The sequence below is a fragment of the Diadema setosum genome, chromosome 22, assembly GCF_964275005.1.
Source record: "Diadema setosum chromosome 22, eeDiaSeto1, whole genome shotgun sequence".
NCBI classification, from domain to species: domain Eukaryota; kingdom Metazoa; phylum Echinodermata; class Echinoidea; order Diadematoida; family Diadematidae; genus Diadema; species Diadema setosum.
Window position 1 is genome coordinate 21,916,554 of NC_092706.1, and position 20,924 is coordinate 21,937,477.

General features: G+C 38.2%; 1 protein-coding gene across 1 annotated transcript in view; it reads left to right on the forward strand.

Moving 5' to 3' along the window:
- LOC140245352 (uncharacterized) overlaps window positions 1-12,392 on the forward strand; it is a 93,221-nt gene extending 80,829 nt beyond the window's left edge. Inside the window, exons 7-15 of the mRNA XM_072324930.1 lie at window positions 1,364-1,472; window positions 2,033-2,119; window positions 3,293-3,407; window positions 5,565-5,626; window positions 6,130-6,267; window positions 8,059-8,235; window positions 8,998-9,120; window positions 9,794-11,033; window positions 11,676-12,392. Coding sequence (XP_072181031.1) covers window positions 1,364-1,472; window positions 2,033-2,119; window positions 3,293-3,407; window positions 5,565-5,626; window positions 6,130-6,267; window positions 8,059-8,235; window positions 8,998-9,120; window positions 9,794-11,033; window positions 11,676-11,917 — 2,293 coding nt within the window. The 3' untranslated portion in view covers window positions 11,918-12,392. The remainder of the gene's footprint in view (window positions 1-1,363; window positions 1,473-2,032; window positions 2,120-3,292; window positions 3,408-5,564; window positions 5,627-6,129; window positions 6,268-8,058; window positions 8,236-8,997; window positions 9,121-9,793; window positions 11,034-11,675) is intronic.
- The last annotated feature ends 8,532 nt before the right edge of the window (window positions 12,393-20,924 follow it).

Consider the following 20,924-nt stretch of genomic DNA (forward strand, 5'->3'; position numbering starts at 1 on the left):
AAAGAAATACTCATTTTGGTGAAAGGTATAATTAATAATATTCAGTTTATTTTTTTCTGTCTTCTTAATGTCAAAACTTCTTAATCATATTTCTGTTTTTGTGATGCATGATTCTATTTTTTAGATCAAAAGTTTGAACATCGAGGAACAGTCTTACACACATACTTCTTACATTCTATGTGAAAAGATAATCTGACGAAGTTTGACTAAAAACTACAGGAATATAAAATGTAATTATATCTTTCATGATTTGTTTTGTGAAACAATAGAAAAGCAAAAATGTGTGGATAAGTGAAGAGTAATCATGTTGTTCCCAAAATTGTTTTGCTGAAAATTAACTAATGTGTGTGAGCTTTATTTTGTGCATGTTTAATTTACACAGTGCCTAAATTTCTTTTCACCATGCTCTGATGGTCTGGTTTTGTTTTGTTTTGTTTTGTTTTTTGTTTTTTATGAATTCTGCAGTTGGAAGTCACTTATAAGATGAGATGGAATGTATATGATGGAAGAAAGTTAGGAAACAAAGAGTTGAAATCTACCAAAATCAGACAATTTGACACAAAGGAGCAACTTCTTAGGCTTTAGTGATGAAGGGTCACATGAATCTATCTATAAACAGAACAGTTTGCGCAGGCAAACTGGAAGTCACATAACTTCCTGAAAACCAATATGTGCCCCCATTTTTTTCTTTTTTTGTTTTTTTTTTTTATCATTGTAAAAAGCCAATACTGTGATTACTGAGTAACCAAGGCAACCAACTTACCATCTTTATCACTCACAGGTGATAAGTTGTTTCCCTTGTCTGCTGCCATAGTGACAGCAATTGCTACAGTTAAGTTCCACATATATGTTATTTTTCAAAGTGCCTTGAAAGGTAGGACACGGAAGTAAGTGAAGAATAGTCAGATACTCTTGAAATGATGGTACTGTATGTCATCTCCTGCCCAGCAGCAGGGTCCCAAGCTTAAGCTTGTGGCTTAAAAAAATCACACACACACACACACACACACACACATACACACACAAAAATGATGGTTACATCATATGGAAGAGTTTTCAATTCAATTTGAATTCAGTTATCATTTATTTCCATCCAACAAAAGAGCAATTCAAAAAAGGGATACGTTAAACAAATCATATTGTTCTATTAATTTGTGAGAAATTCATTTAATGCTGTGTGGATCAGAAAGTATATAATAAACTCTGTTGAATTATGTCCTAATTTCAACCAAAATTCAATTTTGGGGTTGAAATTTCATGCTAGGAACCTTCTGCCTGGCAGAAGATAATCTTCCTCATTTTAGGTGTAATGTATTTTCATCTCATTTTATGTTTCTTTCTTTTTTGTTGTTTGTGTGTACAGGGCTCGGAAGGTTAGGGACAGAGTTGCAGACTACATCAATAAGGCATTGTTTGTGATGGAGGAGGTTCATCTCATCCTTAGTGTCACCACCCTGCCTGAGAAGAACCAGGTAAGACCATGGTGTCCTCACTTCTCTGCATCAAAGAGTATTATCCATGATAGCCTCATAGCATTGGGAGGGGATAGAGATTTATGCCCGTACCAGCAAAACGCACTCATTCAAAGGGAAATTGTAAAGTTGTTTCTTTTGTTATATTAGTACACAATTACACCTTCATTTCAGTAGAATGATAGACTATTAGTACATTGGAAGCAAATTCCTTTTTTCTGCAAAGGCTCCCTAGAAAAAGGAAAAAAAAAAATCAGTATCATTAACGTTTGATTTTTCAATGTCATTGCATTTCAAAACTTCATCTACAGTTGCATAGAACTTCTACTCTTTTGCTTTCATGCCATTTGTTGTCCTCAAAAAAAAAATTATACAGACTGTTATAGTTTTAAAGTTAGAAAAAAAAAATTATAAGTACATGTTTGTATACTTATGGTGACATATTTCCATTACAGTGTAAGATTCAGTTGATAAGTGGATTGCTTGTAGATATGATTTTACCAATTATGAACCCTTTCTCTTCTATTTCTGTGATTCTTGTTTCAAAAATGATTTTTCAGTTAACGGACCAACACCGAGCCTATATACAGATACAGGAGGAGTGCAAAAGGCACAGCAAAGAATTACATGACTTGCAGCGGAAAAAGGTAATAACAACCACCTGCTGCATTTGTTGTGAAACTCTCAAAGTGAATTTATAGCATGGAGCATGCTGGCATTCTATCACAGTGCCATTTTGCACAATTGTTTATGATATTATCTCATTGTTTTGGGTCTGATTGACCATTTTCAGAGAGTTTTGAAAGCCATCATAGGGCACATACAAATGTACTATAAGAAAATTATTGAGATTTGAACAGAAATATGCATCTTTGAATGGATTAATGACAAAAAGTGAAAGGAAAATAAATCAATGAAATGAAAAATGATAGATGAAGAAATTGATGAATACCTTTGAAGAACAAAGGGTTACATATCAGTTCACAACAAAGTGAAATCATTAGAACTGCTATGTTCTTTTAGTGTGCATTGAAATCAAGGCAGCTCATAGTATATGCAATGGCCTTTTTGTGCAATTGTCTGTGATGTCATTTCCATATTTAGGATGATTTTGAAGATTCCAAAGGAACACTTTCTCAATGAAATTGTACACTCCCTTAATTGAAGATATCTTTTGAACAAATTGCCCCACAAACAATGAATTAGAGATAATGATGAAGTGAGCAGAGTTGTGTGATTATGTTCAAGTATGCATGAAATAATTCATATTCATATATTTTCTACATAAATTAAGAGTATATTATTAAGTTGTTATGTTATGTGTACATAATGCTGTATTTTAATTTACTGTTGTTTTCTGTATAAATGCACTTAGAAACGTCATTATATTAATGTTATTTATATAATGATGTTATATAAATGTTATTTATTATTTTTGTTATTATTATCATTATCATTGTTGTTATTATTATTATTATTATTATTTATTATTATTATTATTATTATTATTATTATTATTATTATTATTATTATTATTATTATTATTATTATTATTATTATTATTATTATTATTGCATGATAACATGAAACAAGTTACACTGTTGCCTTAGAGGATATTATTTCAGCAGATAGAATTTACAAACTAAAAATACTTTCTCAGCCTGAACGTTGCACATATAAGCATACCTGTGAGTAATATACGCATATGCCCATATCAGGAGGAGTAAGTGCAAAGTCATTGATACAAGTGTGATGAAATCAAGATAAGAGATGACAGCAACAACATTTGTTTTTACTCCCAACCTCCCGCTTCCTCTCAGCTCCTAGCAACGAGTGTGAGAGAGGCGCTCGTGTCGACGGAGAGTGAGCTGAAACAGGGCCGAGATACGACAGGAATCGACGTAACGTCAGACGGCCTCGTCCGATCAACCGATGGTATTTATAGTTTGCAACTTTTGAGAGTGATTCCCATTGGATTTCACAGTGCATGGGGTTTTTGTTGTTGTTGTTGTTGTTGCTGTTGTTGCTGTTGTTGTTGATCTGGCCATTGTGAGCTGGCTTAGAAAGCTCAGGGAGATTAGAACTCTACAACCTTTGCATAGTTATCATTTCATATTCAAGGGCTTTCCTGTTTCTTAGGAACTTCTTCATTTATATATTGCAGTATTTCTTGCTTTCTGATGGTGTGGTTTGCCATGTTGTTTAGAAATAAGCAGCAGAAAGATCCAAGGAAATGATCCTCAGTGAACAGAAGGGAGTCTTCAGATTCTCTTTTCTTGATTTAAATTTGATTTCTTAGTGTGATTTAAACTTCTGAACTTTCTGTATATATATTGAGGGCATTGCTGGATATTCAAATGATTTAAATGAGGATTTTCGGAGAAAGAAGTATTAAAACACCTGTTTGGAGTTCATAACCACACCTTGTCAAAGCAGGTTGTAACATGGAACAATGCAAGAACGTTTCCCTCAGATCTTTGATGGTTTAACCCTTGCTGTGCTGTGTGCGCCGATTTACATGCACGCTGGAATGCTTTCTGCACAGAATGACAGAGATATCTGGACACTAATTGCTATTGTGAGATTAGATAATCCCCTAATTCATATCTTATCACTGTGGTCTTCCTGTTATTAGTTTTCAGACAAATTGCTACACCTGAATGGGCTTGCTGTTTATTTCACAACTATGTCAAGTTTTTAGTGGGATTATTGGATACTGATGAAAAACATGGCTAGTTAACCCGTTCGATACTGAATTCTGAAATCCCCATAGACTTAATACACAGGCCACCGGGTTCCTGTATGGAATTGGTTAAGCTAAGCAAAGGGTTAATTCAATGCTATGAGAGCATGCAATACAGAAGGAGAAAGCTCTTTATGTATACATATGAATTTCACCGGTACCAGAGAGTTACACTCGGGTTAGCATGTGGCCGGTGCGCCTCGGGTTTCACTTGGCACGAGCAAGACATTCACAGTCTGATAACCTGATAAATGACACCTAATCACACCACTTTAGGGTTTTTACTGTCACTTACAAGTAATAGATATGGTTTCATATCTTTTATAATGTCTGTCATTTAGTTGAAGCAGTTTCATTCATATCTCGGGTTCTTTTTCCTGTCAGTTGCAAATGCCTTTGTGTGTAGGTATCAATATTTCTTAGTAAACCTTAACAGTGTTTAAAGCAGGTAATATGACCCTGAAGCATGACTATCAGGGCTGTTCTACGACAATGACAAGTTTTAAAGTTCAAGCTGTCTTGTATTCTCTCACATGTAGTAATATCTTTTATGACTTCTTCTTTAATATACTCCTTTTCACTTTTGCTGTCAATTCTTTGTTAGTGTTTGGCTTGTTTAGTTGCTATGGTTCTCTTTCACAACATACTCAAATACAAATTTGCAGGTATAAACTTGCTTGTTGTAAATGTGGAATATTTTGCAGTAAGAAAATTTTCGCAAATTTCATGCTGTAGTGAGCTCACAGGGAAATGAAACTGAATATTCAGGGAGGTATTGAAATATTTGTTAGAATCCTGTCATCCACAATAGTATTAAACAAATCAAATCCACTAAAATCTATCCAGCTTGGGGGGGGGGGGAATTATCACATTTTTCAGCTTTTCAGGTATATTATCTTCTGATGTGTGGAGTGTTCCATAGATGCAAATAGCAAGCAGTTTTAACTATTTGCTGTTTATGATTGTGCTGTGTCTTGGTCACCAGTAGACAAAGTAGAAATATGACTGCATGATGTATGCATATTAAATACTAATGGCATACAGATTGATCCTTCGTAAGGATTTGAAATGTCTTGGAGGAAGATGATTAAACCTTTAAACAAAGTTGGGACTTCTATGTTTCACTTCTATTCAATTGATCATTGTCATTGATTATTTCCCAGTGAATGGCAGATAGCGGTGCATGCAAGATACAGTTTAGACCGGAGTATGGTGTTAATTCTTAATGACCATGTGCTGTGTCAAAACACCCTTGTGCATCTACGTACCCTGACACAATATACAGAGACAGCATGATCAAGCAGTGTGTGTTTATTAGTTTTGGTTTTATTTCATTTTCCTTCTTACAGTGCTCGGTCCATCAAACAAGCTACCTCAAGAGTGGCAGACACTTCCTAGTAGAGTTTCAGAGGTATGTGTTACTCACACTAGGGTATGTTACAGATGCTTTGCCAATTTAAGGAGCAGTGTGTGAATATTAAAATATTGTTCAAATGTGGCCTTCACATCACAAAACAAATCTGAAACATTTCACTACTGTAAGATCTTTTATTTAAGGTCAATTTCAAAAGAAGGTATTCAAAGCTTAAGAATAACATGTCACTCATAAAAATAGCATGTTTCTAAGCCATAGGCACAGGTAATACAATGTAGAAGGTCGAACCACCAAGGACATTCTTCTGAGAACAAGGGATTTGAAGTTTTACTTCTTTTGAATCACACAAACTTACTCTTTCTTAAAAATCAGTCAATACGGGGAATTAAAACTCATTGTGACATTAACCTGAAACTTGTCTTTTATATTACAAACATGTATTGCATTGCCCAGATGACCTCCCTTTGCTGTGAATGACCTTTGGCATATTTGTGTCTGTGCACTTTGCATTAAAAACACAAACAAAACAAAACAATCAGGCATTAGAGAAGAACAAGACCCTTCAAGAGCTGCATCACGAGTTCAGCGACCATGTGATCAGCCAGTGTCGGGACGAAATCAAAGGTCAACCGAGCATCAAGAAGCTTCGGCCCAGACTGGACGTGAGCTCATGGAAGGTACATTGTATGGCAGGCTGCGATCGATGTCTGGAAATATGGAGTCGTTGTTTACGTTTCATGGGGTGGGGCTGATTGTGATGATTGTAGTTATCGCTCAAAAGTAGTAGTAGTAGTAGTAGTAGTAGTAGTAGTAGTAGTAGTAGTAGTAGTAGTAGTAGTAGTAGTAGTAGTAGTAGTAGTAGTAGTAGTAGTAGTATAACATCATTATCAACATTGGTTTCAGGATTTAAAAAAAAAAGAAGAAAAACAACTAATGAAGAAGTATTGTCTTTCAATATCGTCATTGCAATAGTCACACAATTTCAAATTGATAGATTATTATTTTCATTGCTTTGGAACTATGTTCCTTACATTGCATGACAGGACCAATGGAAATTCACCATGTCAGGTTTTGCTTTCCATCAGAATCTGAAAGAGGAGATATGCCAGGCCTAAATTAATGAAATAAATGGTTCTCCAAAATTTGCATGTTCCACACACACCCAGCAAATTGATGGAAAGTAAAGCATGCTAAAAGTGCTACTTTTGAAAAGCAGGGCTTGGGAGTGAGGGCTTGTTCAAGTGATCTGAGTCATACTTGTTTCATCTGTGGAAGAAAAGGGGATTTAAAATTCCATGGCAACCATTGTGGGGACTGTCAGATTAATGTCAAACTTGGTACAGTCATGAACACCATTCTAGCCATGACTACATGTACATGTACAGGTCAAATACCAAAGCAATAGCTGACTGTTTTCAGAGCTTCTGTGGGGTTTCCATACACACTTTCCCTCAACTCATGGGTGGAAACAAAGAAAACCAAATTTGAAATTAAAAAAAAAAAAGTCTGACAAAAGCTCTTACAAAGTAATGGTAAGACTCTGTTCCTTTTGTGCTTTGATATAAGGGAACCCAAAACAGCTGAGTTGACCCAGATTGCTATTTTCAGGCCTTCTGGAAAATCACTCGTAGACTGTTGGTTTTATGATGCAGAGTCACATATATGTTAAATGTTATCATTAATTATCATTAATTACAAATGTCGAATTCAGTAGGCCTATCTTCAACTTCATTCACAATGAGAATACGAGTATTACATAGTAAATGTATCTGGCAAATGTATCTGGCAGTTCTTCAAAATCCCACTTGTGCCAGGCTAGGCTGCTGGTATATTTGGATGAGGACTGATTGATGGATGAATAGATGGATGGAGTGATGTCTGAGTGGATGAAAGAATGGATTGAGAGAATGAGAGAATGAAAGCTCATAGTACATGATTATGTTGCTATAATAGAGGAAAGAAGTCACCAGTGATTTGGCAGAGTGTGGCATTGGATGTTGGTAATGATGATGATGATGACAACGGGTGATGATGAGGATAATGATGATGATAATGAGGATGGTGTTGATGATGATGAAGGGTGATGAGGAGGAGAAGGGACATGATGGTGATGATAATGATAATGAGGATGGAGGTGATGATGAAGATGATGAGGATGAGCAGAGAGATGATGAAGTTGATGTTGACGGTGATCATGATCATGCTAATTTTAATGACATTGAAAATGATACTGATGATGATTATGATGTATTCTATTAGATAAAGGGAGACAGGGTGTCAGAAAAGGAAGGTCAAACAGATAGACAATGTTTTTGGAAGGTTAATCATCGGAGGGTAGTGCTACCGCCCTCATCAACCATCTAAGATGTATATTGACTTGCCTTTCTTGAACTGACTTTTCCACCCCGGCTTGAGACACTTCAGTGCACTAAGCCTTGAAGTTAATTGTCATTTTAATCATTCCGCAGAAACTGGGCAAGAAACACAGTAGCAGTAGCAACAGCAGCATTGGCAGTAACCATGGCAACCAACTTGACCGAGTGAGGAGGAGTGCAAGGAGCAGCTTAAAAGAGAAAAAGCCCACGGCCCACTTCCAGGCGGTCACCCAGACAATAAAGGCCAATATCACACACCATTTCCACGAGGTGAATGCCAATATTTTACATACTGTATGTGTGGGAATCATTCATGCGGTGTGCAGAGTGCATTATTTGTTGTATGAAAACTTGGACCTATGACATTTGATGGTCATCCATGGAAGTAGCAAGTAGCGTTTTAAGACAGTTTCTATAAAGATATGTCTACATTGTACTTCAAGGTGTTTTCGTATCTAAACACACACATATGCATTCATCCTGTTAAACTTGGGGTACAATACTATTGACCAGTCATACACTTGATGATGTGCATTATCAATAACCTAATATAATTGTTAATAAGACCATACAAATTATTAACACAGACCCTGTTGGAAGACTGTAAACACAGTATTTAACTCTTTGTGTGTCACAGTGTAAACCCTCTTGTGCCACATTATTCTGAGACTGCAATGCTTTTAGACAGTGCTTTTAGAAAAGATTTTCTGCTTTATACAAAGCCTTGTAACTGTTAACTTTAATAGAAGTCTTTATGCTTGAAATACCATCCTGCAGAGTTGCAGAAAAAATTACAAGCTTTGCAGTGATGCAACTTTATCAACAAAGCTATGGCTATGATGCTTTCAATGTATTGTGGCATATTGAGATTTATCAGTCTGTTTGTGCACGGTTGTGCATTACAACAATATGTTAGAATTTGGCAAGCCTTCAACTGAATCAGGCTTGCAAACTTTAAGCATCTAAAGAGTTAGACATCCGAAAAGCAAATGCCTTTCACACATGGATGCCAATTTTTTTTTTTATTGTCAGGTGTGTCGGTTGTTGGCGTCCCACCTGAACCTGCAGCCCCATCTCACCCGGTCCGACCTGTGGACCTGCTATGAAAGGGCCTTCTATCCTGGCAAGATTTCAGAACTCCTTAAACTCTACGTGGTGAGTGGTCTAGCTTTCAGTGTGTTCTTATCCCATTGAGGACGGGCTGACTTTGTTACAACACACATTTCCCATAGACACTTGCCTGAGTATACTGAGGACTCGTCCTCATCGGGTTAATGTTATACCTTCTATGGTTCAGATTTAACCACTACTTGATTGAAGCTTGCTAATTCTGTGCCCTTCAATCTGTACTGGTCTAAATTTAGGCCTTTAGCTTTTTCCCTCTTTTTTCATTTTTTCATCATTGTGAGATAGGATATGCAGAGATCCAAAACAGTATATTGTTTATACTGTATTCAGTATGCTTGTCTTCATCCAAAATGAGAAAACATTATTATTGTAAAATGAGGAATGTTCGCATGCATTTCAATTTTGTGAATTTTACGAGAGCCAAGATTCACAAAATTAAAATGCACATGAAAGTCCTTGTCTACACTACTATACGCATTGAATGTTAGAGGCAACTCACAAAAAAAAATTTCATTTCATGCCGCGAAAATATTGTGTTTTACAGTAGTTAAAATTTGATCTTATATGTCAGCATCATACTTACCATGAAAATCACCTTTTTTTTTTTTACTCTCGAAAACATATCTTGTTGCTATATTTTTTTTTCTTTGTATTTCTCTATCTCTCCATCTCTCACACTCTTTCTCTCTTTTTACCCCAGTATGCCTACGAGGAGGAGACAAGACATCTTCAGAAAATACTGCCAACATCCAGTCTCCAGGATATGAAGCTGGACGACGAGTGGATCCTCAACATCCTGGGACTCTATGCACCTCACTTCAGCATCCACAGCGAAGTGGAGGTTGGGGTAGAGGTGACAGCTCCTGCGGACACCGTGACACACGCGGTGATAGACACTGTGACGCACGGGATAGACACTCAGTCGGAGGATGATGTGGTTGGCATGAAGGTGAAGGACTCAGTAGAAGGAGAAGAGCCGTTGATTGAAAGGGTGAGCGATGCGCTGAAGGAAAAACTGAATGTGGAAGACGATGTCAGGGGTCGGTTGGAGTCGGGGGTGGAAGTGGACCTTCCAGAGGACAAGCTACGGCATCACACGACGACGAGCCAGAAAGACACCACGCGGCAGTCATGGCGCAACACGCAAATCATCGACTTCCGCTGGGTGACCGTTCCAATAGACATTGAGGAAGGGCAGGTGACGCAGTCGGTGCCCTGCATCATGGAGAAGCAAAAGTCACTGGAAAACGTCCGCGAGAAGGAGCACGAGGTGGCGTCGCGGCACTCCTCGTGTCCGGATATCACATACCAAAAGCAGTTAGCCAGGGAACAGTACTCTAACCAGCCGATCGGCGTCGTGGGAAACGTGGAGAAGCCCACGGCAATCAAGAAGAAAGACCGTAACCACCTTGAAGACCAGATTGGGGATGATTCGGGCGTGTTCAACGACCACCAGGAGGAGGCAAAATGCAATAAGGACGGTGATTTAAACTCAAACATTCTAGACAGGAGAGAGCAGTTGGACAAGCCTGATGTGCATTCAGATGGAGTGACCATCAGCACAGATATGCCAGAAGAAGGGAATCCTCAACTGGACAAGCGAGAGGAGGACTTCCCCACCTCAGAGCTAGCTGCATCCTCGGACACCGCGTCGGAAGTGGAGAAGATGTCCCTCCATTCCCTGGAGCCGCCTACGTGTGATTCAGATGTCAACATCATGGTCCACGGGGTCAACGGAGAGGTCAAGCTGGACCGTGAGCTCTCGCGTCGCTGCCGGGAGAAGCCCGCCATCGCCGAGTTCCTGCGGCGCTTCAGCCAAGCCTACCATTACTTCCGAGTGGTCCTCGAGGAGAGTGTGCCCACGTCCAAGCTTCAGTGGTTGCTACGATGCCTCAAGGAGGTCAACACCATAGCAGAACAGCAGGCTCGTGTCATTTCATGTGAGTAGATCATGTCTGGTTATCTGCAATGTTCCCTCCCTTTTTATATTAACCTTTCATGCACCTAGGGCTTTATATAGTGTGTTCAATGCCATGGGGTTTTCTGTGTCAACCGACACTCCGTGCTCAAAGGGTTCAACACAAAACAGCATATTTGCCTGACTAAATGTATCTTGTTTATCTCTCTCTTAATGAAGCAAAGTGTGATTTGTATCTGTGGGTCCAGATGGTAATTTTCCTTGTTGAGGCATTTTCAGAAACAAAGGAACCTGAGAACAACTGTCGCAGAGAATACCTCAGAACAGGACACAACAGGCCCATTCATGTCATGACATCTGCATGTTTTTTGTCAATTGTGTGTTTATCACTGCTTGTATCTGTTTTGTCTGCAGGTGAATATTTTGTTTCATTTTATGAAATTTAGTTCTTTGACCTCTTCTGTCAACAAAATTGTTGAGGATAACAAAAGAGATTATGCACATTTTTTTTCGTTGTCTCTTTTTGAATGTCTTTTTAATGATGTCCTCTGTCTCTGTAGCAAATATTCATCTTGTACAGTTTACCTTTCTTTTGCTTCCTCTTCCGTGCTGGTACTCATTTCCCATTCATGCCTTCACTTTCTTCTCCCCGTACGCTGACCAGGTGGCAAGCAGCGTATGCTGAGCGGCGACGACCTCCTGACCTCACTCATCCTCTTCCTGATCCACGGTGACCCCGGCGAGGTCACGGCCTTCTACCCCCAGCTCCGCTTCCTGGAGGACTACATCCCTGACTTCCTTGACAAGGGCGAGATCGGCTTTGCGGTCATCCAGTTCGAGTCGGCCTACTCGTACATCCTGCGGGTCAAGCGGGAGGATGAACCGATGTCGTTCGAACAGTTCTAGACTCTGTGACGGAGTGTAGTGCGTTGTTCGTGAATGACTTCTGCAAGGCAGCTATTCATATTGATTGTCTATATATTTGCCATACCTATGCATTCCTTATTGTACATGTAGTGACTAGTTGTCCTATGTGTTCCTTTAACCTAAATGGATTTGGTGCGTGTTTGGCGCGACCTAATCAGCCAAGCAGCATGTGATACACAAGTTCTTTCAAGTATCTACTGAGCTCATAGAAACCCATGAAACTGGGGCTTAGCCCACTTTAAGAGTGGACTTCACAGGAAAGGAGGGGTGTGTGAGTGGGAAAAGAGTCAGTCAGAGGTTAATCCCTAGCTTAAGGTGATACCAAAACAAGCCCACAGTCACCTAGAGGGCGAAGAGTTAACCCTGTTCCTGCAAAGTTTTCAAATGCTCATAAACTTTAATGCAGGGTCCAAGCCTCCCAAATTAATCAATGGGTTAAAAACGAATTAGAGCAAGATTGGCTCCTTACTCACCATTCCATTGTAGCTGAGTGCCTTTGATGATAAAAGACAATTATGCCATTCACATTAAAGTGTAGGTCAAAAATCAGTGACAAAAATTCCTAATATTCATTTACCACCCCCCCCCCCCCCCATGAAACAACAAAAAGAAACTACCAGAGCAACAACAACAACAACAAAGTCAGAATGGATATTTCTATTTCATTGAAGCCCGTAACAGTAAGATCATTTGTCTTTTGTCTTGTTTCAACCCATTCCAATATCTCTGTGTTTTCATCCAAATTTCTGAGGTCCCAAATGAAATCTGAAATGTTTGTCCCTAATCTCTGCCATATTCTTGCACCAAAAGTGCCATATCATGGTTGTGTAGTGCATAGGGAACAATTATCTGGTTATAATGTACATTATAAGTTTTAGGTTTTATACTACTATTTTTGAGCTATCCTTGCATCAACATGTGATCATTCCTCATCAATATGATGCTCTGAAAATGAGCTAACCCGTTGAGGACGAGACCCAAGTATACTCAGGCAAGGGTCTATGGGAAAATGCATGTTGTAGCAAATTACAGCCCGTCCTAAACAGGTTAAGGGTATTTTTTTTTTTTTTTTTTAGAACTTGGTGTACGTGCATTTTGTCTGTAACAGGATCCCAGAGCCCTTTAATACAATATTCTGAATCTCTGTAGGTTTTTTTATCATCCACTTAAACCTATTCAGTTGCTTCCTCATTAAGCATCAATTAAAGTTCTGTGAAACTTTATACCAAAGCAAGCATCAAACTTGCAGATTTATGTATCATATCACAAATGAATTTCCCATGGCCTGAGGGCACATACAGAAAGAGTGTCACACATTTAGTGTGCAGATACACCATATCTAGTGGAGTGATGGTTCAATGTAGCAATGAATATCTGCTTCAAACATTTTTACATTTCAGAAAGGCATTTACGTTTGCTTTCCGATTGCATTGACTGTATCTTTTCTTTATTAAAATAGTTTAATTGATGAGATATGGACTTTCATGGATAAAAGAAAACCATTCTCGTGGTATTTCTGTCCCATTGAAATACTGAGAACACATGGTTGTTAATTACATATTCACAGGAGAGTTCATGTACATTCTTGTTTCGACATTCCTTCCTTCCTTTCGTTATTTCTGTTGTTTTCTGCATGAATTTGTTCACGGATTAGTCATTCATATCTAGTGTTTAATTATGATGTATCCATGCAGTTATGTGTTTTTCATTTACTGAGTCTATGTTTTTATAAGTAATGTAAATGGTTTATTAATTCATCTCATTCTCATTTCTTTATTCATTTTATCAGTGAGTGACAATTACATGTAGCTCACTTCATACAATGTTTAAGCAAAACAGTCTGTATCAGAAGTCATTCATTTTTTTCCTTAAAGTTTGAGTTATGTTTGTTTCTGTAATTTTCTATTATCACGCTTATGAGAAGACCACACAGCATGAAATTAACAACTCAAGCAAATGTCCAATCAACTGCCATTCACACAAATATGTGTATGCAAAAATATCAGGTCATATAGGACTTTGTCAGTGAAAGTGATCCAGACACCACTGGAAGTACACAGATTGTAAAGGAGATCATGATCTGTACAAACAGGATAGATACTGTGAGATCCATTTAGTTCCTGTTTTCCATCAAGTAGAATCCATGGTCAAGACAGATGGTTTTACAGCTTACTTGGAACACTGACGTAGAAATCAAAAGGAAGGCAAGGTTGTGCAGAGAAGCTTTCATTTCCTCAAGGATTGATTGAGCATCGAAACTGGGGTATTATTGAGATGCAATAAAAAGACTCAGCAATGAAAACTTAGTTGTCCACTCATAACTAAAGCTTGGTATACTGTACATACGTGTATGCACTCTTTTAACCTGTTGAAGACTATGGGTAGCCCGAGTATACTCACGACAAGCAGGTGTCTATGGGAAATGCATGTTACAGCAATATCAGCCCGTCCTCTACGGGTTAAGCTTGATTTCATTACAATAGTGTCTAGTTTTGGTTGTTGTTGGTTTTTGGTTTGTTTGTTTGTTTGTTTTTTTTTTTTGGGGGGGAGGGTTGTTTGTTTTCTTCCAGGGTCCAGCTTTATTCTATGTTCTGGATCATGTAGTTTTACATGATTCCCTTTAAACAGTAGTCATTATGTACTTATTGATATTGCCCAATTTATTGGAAATTTCTGGAGATGAAGGGAACTGTTGTAGTAGAATAGAAATGCTTGTCATAGGATATTTGGGGAAAATGGAAAAGAAGTATAGCAGATTTGTCATCAGTTAAGTGGTTGGACATCAATAATGTTGTGCAGTGCATGGTGCAGTGTAATATGCTGTTGAAAAAAAAAATCCATGTTTTGGTCTGGGTTTTTTTTTTTGGCAGTGATATTGTTCCAAGATGTTGAGCCATGCCAACTGCATCCATGAGTGAAGTGTAAATGCAGTGTTCAGATGTATGCATTGTAAACAGTACTGTTGAGTCTTCGCAAGTGTCTTGGAGTAGAGCTGTGAGATACTATAGAATTTCAATACCATTCAAGGATGCCTTGCATCCAAGTAGAACAGATGTGACTGCAACCTAACCAACAAAAAGATGGTGGATGATGAAAAGGAAGCAACACAGTGATAAAATTGTCATAGCTCCTTCACTGTGTACAGTCTGACAAAATTTAGTAGCCAACAAAGTGATGTCTAAATAGAGCTTTTTAGTCAGTCATCTGGCATGCCATGTAGAATAAGATGGATGTATTCTAATTTACTTTCAAATTAATTGCTACATAGAAAGAGGTGACACTGAAGTGTCCCTCTGGGGATTTGTACTGCATGATAATGAGAAATGTGAGAATATTCCAATATTAGGCAGCATTTTGACTCCTACAGTTTTTTAAATGTTTGTTGTAATATGCTTCATCGAGATCCCTACCCATAAGTGATAAGATAATGTATTTCATTTTACTTCCAAAATCCTGCATACAGTATACCATACCCATTCTCTTCATTCATTCATTCATTCAAGTGCATGGCTCAGTGTGCCTGGTTGATACTGTTTGCCGACTATTGCTGGTCACCTGGGTTGAACCACAGGGAGTCGGCATCTTTTACCTGTTTTCTTGTTAATATTCTGTTCCCTGAATATTATGCATTGCATACATTTGGGTAAATTTGATTGTTGTCATGAATAATATATGAGAAGGGAACACAAAATGTATGAAAGATTTGGATAGAGGATGTTTAACAAAGAGCCATTTGTATATTTCACCCTGTCAGACATGAGTTATTTTCCGAGAGTAGTCAAGAATGTATTCAAATTCACTGAGTACAACTTTCCGTAAGATTAAGCTCAGTAGTTAGCTACTATCACATTTGGTTTCTATTTCCTTTTTGAATGATTTAACCTTGTTCTTATACTCTAGTTGTTGCTAGGTTAGGCAAACTCATTGTAAGCTTTGGATGTCATGTTAAATAACCCTTCGAATAGAGTATGCATAGAATTTGAATACTTTGGTTAATCAATGTAATGGAATAATCAAGGTGGCATTCAGCAATTCACCTGCTGTTGAAATATGCAAAATGTCAAAGTATCTAGTTATCTAGCAAGTTCCAAACATTTGTGTGTGATATGCTTAAACAGACTTGTAAATGTCTCATGTACAAAAATGCCTGTAAATTATAATGTATTTAGCTCTCTGATTTAGAGAATGTTGTATATGTATTCAGCTGCAAGATCACACAGCAATACAATAACAACTGAAAGCTCTGTAAATTTACATTAAATTTTAGTTCTGTACATACCACTCAAGGGAGATATTTTTATATATTGCTTCTACAGTGTCTATAGGTATATTGTAAATAAGCAAAAAATGTGACTATCAATACATATTTTTACACAAATTGGATTTGTATTTCAGAACAAAATATATCACATGGCAGTCTTGTGTGATATACTTTTGGATAATCAGCTATAGGGAAGATACTCGCAACCACAAAAAAAAAAAAAAGATTGTTTTTGTGACAAACAAAAAAAAAGATTCCTTGCCATGTTACAACTACTCCATTTTATGATGTACATTTCAGCATTTTATGGGTATTGTGTACTGAAGTAGCCATGTAGAGAGAAATATCCCGTGTTTCGAAACAAAATGTGACATTCTGGTGCCGTTAATCAGAATGGGAGTAAAAAACTGAGAGAGAATTCAGAGAAATATCTATTTCAAGCCTCGATAGGAGAAGGCCCACAGAATTTCATTGCCGCCACGGACTCGTGCTTGTGCGAAGATTCACTTTCAGCAAAGTTGTGAAGAACATGTTTATCGTGAATGGATGCAACCACCTTTGGCACTGAAAAGGTTCTGTGGTCGTACCAGTGTACTTGCCTGTCTTTCATCTCTTCTTGATTCAACAACTTATCAATAAGCCAGGTACCAAATCCCATTATCCGTTATATTTAAGAGTTTTATAGCAAAACGGCGTAGCACCATTCTTGTTGATTTGAGAAATTTGCGATTGAAGCTGCTGAAAAACAAACAGAAAATAATAGAAAGAATATGTGATTTTTTTTTCTTGATAACTTAAAAAATATTTCTTGTTATATTAACAAGTGAAGTATCACTTTAACTCTTTATGTGCCACGTTCGCACATCCAACTCAGTCGACAGTGTGCCAACTTCGCATAAATTATTCTGCTCAAACGCACTAATCCGCCTAATCCGATCAATAAATCGCCAAATGCCGCGGTACAATGAAAGCGTTTCTCGCGCTTCCGTTCCTCTCTCTTATAGCTTGCATTTCATGTAGTGATTGACTACCAAGAGGTGTTCTCTACTGGATTTGAGAGTAATTTCTAAGTTTCTGTCACTGTTTTGTGTGCAAAAGTCATACCTTTGCAGTAATGTAGCTACTGGTCATGTGAAAGAAAAACAATCATAAATTTGTCATACAATAATACATCAAAGCATAGCTTGGCATTTTCTGTACAACTTTACTCACTATTTGCCCCAGCTCAACAGAAATCTAAAGAAGTTACATAGACTTGAAAAACAGAATGTTTTCTCAAAGCATGAAACCGATAGTGTCTCAGAATAATGTGGCACAAAGGGGGTTTCCACCATGGCACATGAAGAGTTAATGGTTTTATTTTGCTTTATCTGATGATGGACTTACTTTAAAATGTTTAGAAATGGCATTTAGCCAGTTTTGTGATCAAACTCTTCAATTGTCAGTGTAGTGAGACAACAATGACATTACATGAACATAGAATATTTGGTATATTTCCTTCTACAAAATACTACATTGTCTGCAAAGTTTGCTAAATCTTGTATTTTCCAGCTGCTTTGTACATTTTCATCAATCAAAAAGATATTTTTGGTATATGACTTTTATATTAAAAGATGCTGCATTACACCAGCAAGAACATTTCAATCTGTGTAGTATTCTCTGATGTATGGTTTGTTTCAATGTTGTCCTTTGAAGCATATGTATGGCACCATTTCTACATACAGTGTATATGTTTTTATTGCCAGGACATCATCCAAGACAGGAAGATTAAAACCAGACTAGTGATATTCACAGTACGAAAATTTTGTGAATCGGAGATGGCAGCCTTTTTCACAGCAGGAAATTTTGCAAGTTGCCACTAGTTTTCAATGCATGTAGTGTAGACAAGAAAAAAAAATGTGTATTTTGATATCATGAATCTTGGCTCGCGAAAATTTCATACACAAGAAAATTTCTAGCTTTACAGTATATATTACATGTGTGTGTGTGTGTGTGTGTGTATAGGATACGCGTAGATAGATAGATCATAGATAGATAAAGAAAGTCTCTCTGTAGATATATATTGTGTGTTTGTTTGTGTGTGTGTGGATATAATAGAATAGATAGAACGATAAAGACCATGTGTGTGTGTGTGTTTATAATATGTAGAGAGATAAAGAAAGGAAGAATAGGGAAGGAGAGAGAGATGGGCTAGGGGGAAGAGTGGAGAGGAGAGGAGATGGGATAAGAAAGACAAAAGATAGACTAGAAAAAAGATAGTGGTGGTTATACAACATTGTAGGTCACACATAGAAAAATGCAGGAAATTTGTAGGAGCTAATCAAAAAGATTCTCAAGGAGTTTTCAAGAATGAAGAAGAGAGATTGGTTGGAGGAGGAAGAAGTCGAAGAAAAGAAGAGGAAAAAAAAAATACTGGGAATTTGCTATGTGCCGCATCATACAGATGTGTATTGAAATTAATCTGAGAGGGTGAAGAAAGAGAGAGACAAAAAGAAACAGATTGTACTACTCCCTGTGCAATATATAGGGGTGGAATAGTAAAGAAGAGAATTGATTTGAACATCTAGACATAATTGCTTTGTTGATGGAATAAAAGTGAGCCACTACCACTCAATGCGAAGAGACAGTTGCTTCAATACACAGTCAAAAAACATTGTGAAGTTCCAGTTTTAATGTCAATGCAAAAAACGTGGAAATGAACGACCGTATTTGTCATTTGATGAGTGTGTGTTTTTGTTTTTTACATGCTCAGAGTAGACTTTTTTTGTCATTTTGTTTCTATGGCAACACTTGTATTGAACTCCCAAGTGGGACATGGAGACAATTCAACCAGACTATTGAACAAAGGGTGGGTAACATTCTCGTTGAAAAGCAGTGTTGATAGACAATAATTCATGGAGATGGGCACAGCAAAAATAGTTCTGATTCCTACAGCTCCCAAGCAACGTGCATAAAGTAATACTTCAGAACTGTGTCATTCTTGCGACATGAAAACATATTTTGCTAGGTAGATGCAGAGGGGGCACGCTGTAGGAATGCTATTCCACTGGGAATACGAGGGAGGAGGATTGTTTGACTCCGAGAGATCCATCGACACGTTGCAATTGGGGGGTAGACCTAGAAATCCCAGATTGGTCTGGAAGTTGTCAATTATCATGTGGTTTATCTCCAGTCTGGCGAGGCTTCTCTGCGGTTAACATTTTGACTCGTCTCCCTGATCGCCCAATAGCTAAGTCTTCTTCATCACTCCCATTAAACACCACGCCCCTCCCCACTACCCATCCTACACCCCTTTTCAGTATTAATTTGTACCCCCTCCCCTCACCTCCTCCTCCTCCCTCCCCCCCCCCCCCCCCCTCCCTCAAGATTCTGAAGTACTATATTCTTGGTTCAGGAACCAACTTTAAAAAATCATCCATCTGACATACCCTCTCTTTTATTCAACCATGTCACAATGCTTTAATTCCATCACCCATCCTCCACCCTGTCCATTCCACCCTACTCTTAATCTTTCTAAATACCCTCTGCACCCTTCTTTTAACTCTTTCCACCTCATCTACCATCTTCTGTACATCCCCTCTTTGATACCGGAGTCAGTGGCAGATCCAGAGGGGGGCGCACCGGCCACGCCCCCCCCCCCCCTTTTAATTTTTGTTAAAACAAAAGAAATGAAATAAAAAATGGAAGGGCGTATGAACCCCCCCCCCCTTTAACTCTGTAAAGGCACCTCCCCTTAACAGAATTCCTGGATCCGCCTGTCTCCTGCATCCCCCATTAACCATTATACACCCTCCCCATCACTATTCCTGCACCCCTTCAGAATATTTTGTCTCTACTACTCCCACTTCTACTCTATGCCCGTGCTCATTCCCCTTTGTAACCCTCCTAAAGCTCTCTCATCACCTCCTCATACCTTCTATACCCCCTATGTCCCATCCTACCCGCCTCTCTCCCCCTTTATTACCCCTTCCTTCACCCCTTTCCACCCCTAACAGATGATCTTCTACACTTCTTCCCTTTAAATCATATGTTAGTCTTTCCCATTATCCATCTCACACCTCTCCTTATCCTTCAGCCCCTACCACAAATCAGCAGTCTTCCTGAAAAGCGACAGGGGAAGGGGAGGGGGAAGGAGAATCTGCACATTATAAAACCCTGTTCAAATACCATACACTCTCAAATTACTACACTGTCATACTTTCATTGAAATAAATAAAAAAGGGATAAACCTTGGATTCTTTGTATACCATTAGCCCATTTTCTCCAGGATTCTGAGATACAATCTTTCTACAGGACTACTGTTCCCCCCTTTTTTTTTAACCCCATGGAAGTCTTGAACTGGAATCACTATTGTACATCCTACCATATGCCTCACCCACATATCCTTGTTGATCGTATGACAGTGATACCAGAAAGAAGGGTGCTACCAACATATTACCTTCTTAGCTCTGCCCACACACTTTTGTAAGTTATAGCTGACACGGTGAAATGGCCTCTCATATGCTTCTAGGCAGTTGGTCTCATAATAATTACTTTTTCTTTTTTTTTTTTTTTTTGTTTATTCAGTTTGTATACTACATCCTGTTGGTTAAAGCACTATGCAATGCCTTCAGAATATTTTCTCTGTATCTTTCTTCCAATATGTATCTTTTCCCTCTCTCTGTCTCTCTCCCATTATGTACATGTACCTTTCTCCCTCTCCTCCATTACGTATCTCTTTCTCTC